This window comes from Mus pahari, chromosome 1, assembly GCF_900095145.1.
Source record: "Mus pahari chromosome 1, PAHARI_EIJ_v1.1, whole genome shotgun sequence".
Taxonomy (NCBI): Eukaryota; Metazoa; Chordata; class Mammalia; order Rodentia; family Muridae; genus Mus; species Mus pahari.
The window spans coordinates 141,321,156-141,326,605 of record NC_034590.1 but is presented as its reverse complement, the minus strand read 5'-3'; the positions used below and the strand labels follow the sequence as shown (position 1 = coordinate 141,326,605).

Genomic DNA, 5,450 nt, shown 5'->3' with positions numbered 1-5,450 from the left:
AGAAACCCTGTCTCCAAAAAAAAAAGAAAGAAAAAGAAAGAAAGAAAGAAAGAAAGAAAGAAAGAAAGAAAGAAAGAAAGAAAGAAAGAAAGAAAGAAACTACACTCAAATTCACTGTGTTTTATTAGCTAAAGTAGATATACATTGTAAGATGAAGTTTAACCCTAGAGATGGTGTTAGTGAGATCTCTTTTAGTAAAACTGAGAATACAGGGTTATATGTATCTCCTTAGGGGAATTGAGGGACAGCATACTTTTAATGGGACACATTTTACTGATGTAGAAAAGTAAAACAGATGTCTTAATGACTGAAGATAAGTGTAACTTTAAATTTCAGTGTTTTGTGCTACTGTCTTTAAGTAATAGTAGTATTCAATTTTGTTTAGGCTTCGGGAGCAAGAAAGAAAAGAAGCAGAAGAAGCTTGTCAAAAGGAAGTAGAAGAGTGGGAAAGAAAGCTCCTTGCTCAGGCAGCTCCAGCCTGCATGGAGAACATGTGGGAAATTCCAGCCATTGGGCATTTCCTTTGTTTAGCCCAGCAGATTCTAAACTTGCCAGAAATTGTCTTTTATGAACTGGAACGCTGTCTTCTGATGCCTCAGTGTAATGCCTTTCTGTCTAAAATAATGACTTCTCTACTAAGCCCTCCCCATCGCAGACCTACCTTACATCGAAGACCTACTTTGCCTTACAGGACTTGGGAAGCGGTGCTGAGACAGAAAGTGCAGCAGTGGTACACTGCTATGGGACAGACTGAGGATCCTGATAACTGTGCTGAGAAGCTTGGCTTGTGTCCTCAGTTCTTTAAGGTTCTTGGAGAAGTTAATCCATTGGAAGAAAGACCTTTTCATGAGCTACCTTTCTACCAGAAAGTATGGCTACTTAAAGGACTTTGTGACTTTGTGTATGAAACACAGAAAGAAGTTCAAGATGCTGTGCTTGGGCAGCCTATTCATGAGTGCAGGGAAGTTATCCTTGGTTATGATTATCTGGAGAATGCTTATGTACATTTTCCACAGTTCTGTGGTGCAGATGTGCGGATTTATAAACAAAGACCCTTTCAGGCCCCAGAGTTTCCAGTTCCACCCATTAAAGTAAAAAGAGTACCTCGGATTAAACTGGAGAAATTCAAGTGTGACTATGCTAATACAAGTAACGGAGAACACAGATGTAATAGAGAAAGCCTGCCCTTGGCTTTCAAGAAAGAGCAAGAAATTGATTTTGATCCAGCCTGTTGTCCTGCTAAAATGAACTTTGATAATCATGACATCACTGTTGAAATGGAAGTAAAATCCAACTGTGACATTAAAGTTCACAGGCTTTGTGAAATTGAAAAAACTGATTGTTGTAAAGAAAATTTACAGAAACCCAGAAGTCCTGGAGAAGTTACTGGCTTCGGAGAGCCACTCAGTCCAGGTGAAATAAGGTTTATAGAAAATCAGGAAAAATATGGTGAAGCTTCCAAAATAACGACAGAATCCAATCCATTGAAAGAAAATGCTCTGAAATCTTGCCAAATTCATATAAATGGAAGTCACATTGATCATCCAGACATTAACTGCCGCAAAGTTGTAAGGGATATATTGTTAGAGCACTCACTGCAAAGCCACAAGAAACTCAAACTAACTAAAATGAGGGCAAAAAAGAAGAAAAAGAAAAAAAAGAAATTGAAAGATGTTTTGAATGAAAATTTACAAAGAAAGCGCGAAGGTCTTCATTCTCTTCCCTTCAAGTCTTACAAACCTGAGATCCAGAATAAATTATTGATCATCAAAAAGAAAGGAAAACACAAGAAGCACAAATCTGGTAAGCTTACTTAATGGGCAAGACTTATATTTAAGTGTAATTCAAATTGTCTTTCAATTCTGCATCATAGAAGCTCTGATTGATAACACGAAGTGAATATGTGTACTTAATGTGTGTGAGAGTCAAGCTTTATTTCATGTTTAAAATCCCAGAACAGGTGAGATTTTTATATACTCATAAAAAACTAGTATAATTTAGTAACTCTCAATTTGACATATACTATATCTTTTCCTATAAATGATGTTTTATCACTTACATTAAGTGATTGTTTTTCTTCCAGTTTAAGGACAAAACAAGTATGGGTGCTCATTTCTTTAGTATCTAGAGTAAAATATGATTTACTTGAGTCTGAACTTTTCCCCATATCACATATTTTTTAGCACTTTGTTTTCAGAATATATTTTTACATCTAGAAAAAAACTGAGCCTGAGAATTATGTCAACTAATAAAATACAAAATATAAAGCATATACTTATAGAAGGATTTGTAAGTGTATCTTTTGCTCAATTTAAATACCCTATATACTTGCCAGCAGCCTATTTGAACAGCAATTCTATGCTGATTAATTGCTTTTTTGTGGGGCTGGGGGGGAGATTCTGTTGCTTTTGCTTTTTCTACTGTCTGTCATAGGTTTATGTCTAATTTGCCACAGGATAGACAAATAAGACATAAACTTAGTAAGAATTGCATACCAAAATGATTTGTGGTTCCAACCATCATTGTGGGTCTCATTTTCATTCTTTCTCATAACTGCATAGCTAACTAAATTAGCTGAAATTTTCTACTGAATCACCAAATGAAGGAGTGAACTTTTAGTTATTTAAGTAATTAAATAGAACTCATTATGTTCTGTAACATGTATGTAATAAATTGTTGATTAAGTACAAGGCAGAGAGATGTTGACAAGCAAAAGCTCTTGCTACCGAGCATGAGGCCTGAATTCTTATATGTGTGCGTGTGCGTGCACAAAAATTGGGGGTTAGGGTACACGCAATAAACATAAGGTTTTTTTTCTTTCTTTTTTTTTTTTTTTTTTTTTGGTTTTTCGAGGCAGGGTTTCTCTGTGTAGTCCTGGGTGTCCTGGCAAAGAAATAATTTAATATTTACTACGAAAACCAGGCCCAGATTCTTGTACTAAAACTTCAAAAGTGGTCCATATTGACCTAATTTTTTAAAGTAACTTAGAAATAAACCTTTGGAATGAAAATTTACAAAGACTGTGTGAAAACTGAGATGTAATCGTATTATAGCAGATGTTATAAGAATACAACATTTATTTTACATCATGTCATGCCACTTATTTTGTACATTTTTATTAGGTGTTGAGGCAGCATGGCCTTTTATAGTTGAGTTTCTGTCATACTTGAGTCCAATACTTCCTTTGTCATACTTTTTAGAAAGGGAGTTTCATGGTCATAGATTTGACAAGGTTTCCTCTTACTGTGTTTAAGTATAGGTTCATAATGCATTCTGGGAAGCTCCTAATCACATTTATTTTGAAATTTAAAAAGATTTTAAAGGGATATTATCATGTATCTAGTATTAACATTCCTTATTGGGCTTGTCGATAGTTAGATCAGATGAAATGAAAATTATTTTTAAAAATTTGTAATAGTTCAGGAATGAGTTTGTGAACCATATAAATTATTTTAAAACTATTTTCAGACCCTTTTTTAAACTTAAAATTTTAGATGAATGATTTAGGGCCTTTATATTAGCAGTTCTGGAAAACTTCAAAGGAAAGAAAATAATTTTGATTAATATACTATTCTCTTCAAATTTATTTTGACACATAACTTTTTCAAATAATAGGTAGCACATGTGCTTTATAGAGCATACTTTGGGATAAGCTATGTCATCCATGACTGATTTATGAATGTGCACTTAGAATGGACTAAGTTCTACATGTGGTTATCTGGTCCACAACATATTGATTACTACAGGCTTTAAATTTTAGACATTTTAAAATTTTAATTAGGCTTATTATTGTGACAGGAGATGATTATTTTTAATAGAAGGTACAAAGTCAAATCGATTTGAATGATTTGATAATTTTAGTGCACTGTGATCTTTTTTTGTAATTTTTAAACATTTTATCTGCTTTTCAGAGTTAGGTGTTTATTTCTGTTTTCTAAATTGTGGTTTAATCATTTATGCCTTTTATCTCTTTTATTTAAGCCTGGCAAGATTCCTTATTATCTTATTCTTTTATCATTTCCTTAAGGAAATGTCCCATTATTTTTTAAGTTCTCTTTTGTACATAATTAGAACACTAGGCATTTCTTTTTTGTTTGTTTGTTTGTTTGTTTTTTGAGACAGGGTTTCTCTGTGTAGCCCTGGCTGTCCTGGAACTCACTTTGTAGACCAGGCTGGCCTCGAACTCAGAAATCCACCTGCCTCTGCCTCCCGAGTGCTAGGATTAAAGGCATGCGCCACCATTCCTGGCCTAGGCATTTCTGTATAGTAATTAACTAAATAGTGACATTTGTTTCTAGAATATTGTCTCCCTTCTACTCTAACATTCTTAAGGACTGAACGGTTTCTGGTTTTGCATCCCTAGCACTTAGCACCGTGTTTAAGAATCTGTTAAATAAGCCAAATGGTGGTAGAACCTCCCAGCTCTCAGTAGGCAGAGACAAGCGAATCTGTAGGCAGCCTGGTCTACAGAGTGCGTTGCAGGACAGTCAGGGCTACACAGAGAAGGCCTGTCTTGAAAAATCAAAAGAAAAAGAAAAAAGGAAAGAATAAATAAATGTTTGATAAATGAACATATATGATTTCCCCAGATCTAATATTAGCCTCTTACTATGCATCTTTCAACATTCAAACATTTATTTATTTATTTATTTATTTATTTATCTATCTATCTATCTATTTATTATGTATACAGTGTTGTGTCTGTGTATATGTCTGCACAACAGAAGAGGGCATCAGAACTCTTTATACATAGTCATGAGCCACCATGTGGTTGATGGGAATTGAACTCTAGACCTCTGGAAAAGCAGCCAGTGCTCTTAACCTCTGAGCCATCTCTCCATCTCCTTTTATTCTTTTATATTGTTTTAACACATATATTTTTAATAGGATCAAAGTAAACCTACTTTTTATACTTTGCATTATTCTCACCTTACAGAATACATGAACACTTTTTTGCTATAGACAGATCTTTGCTGCATCATTTTAAATGACTGTTTAGGATTCCATATTTTGTAGTTAATGATCTACCCTCCTTGGTAGACATTTTGGCTATTTTAGTATTGTTAAAGATTGCGTGAAACAGATAGTTCAAATTAACTTAAAGTATAAAGATACATTCACAGTAATAAAAGACATATCTTAAGTTATCCATTTAGTTTAAAGGAGTTTTTCCCTTCAATAGTCATTTTTTTCAAGCAGGTCATTTTGTAATATCTCTAAACTGATCTAACTAGATAAGGCCGAGCAGTCTTATTTCCTTATAGGTTTTTTTTATTATTATTAAATTTATTTATTTATTTTTTAATTATTATTATTTTCTTTATTTACATTTCAAATGCTATCCCGAAAGTTTCCTATACCCTCCCCCCACCTCTGCTCCCCTACCCACCCACTCCCACTACTTGGCCCAGGCCTTCCCTTGTGCTGGGTCATATAAAGTTTGCAAGACC

At 34.1% G+C, this 5,450-nt stretch overlaps 1 protein-coding gene across 3 annotated transcripts in view; it reads left to right on the top strand.

Annotated features, from left to right (window-relative positions):
• The window catches only part of Kiaa2026 (KIAA2026 ortholog), a 96,608-nt gene that overhangs the window by 55,846 nt on the left and 35,312 nt on the right, over nucleotides 1–5,450 (top strand). For all 3 annotated transcript variants that reach the window (XM_029536632.1, XM_029536629.1, XM_021197671.2), the window contains one exon: nucleotides 386–1,803. In XM_029536632.1, the coding sequence (XP_029392492.1) occupies nucleotides 386–1,803 (1,418 nt within the window). The remainder of the gene's footprint in view (nucleotides 1–385; nucleotides 1,804–5,450) is intronic.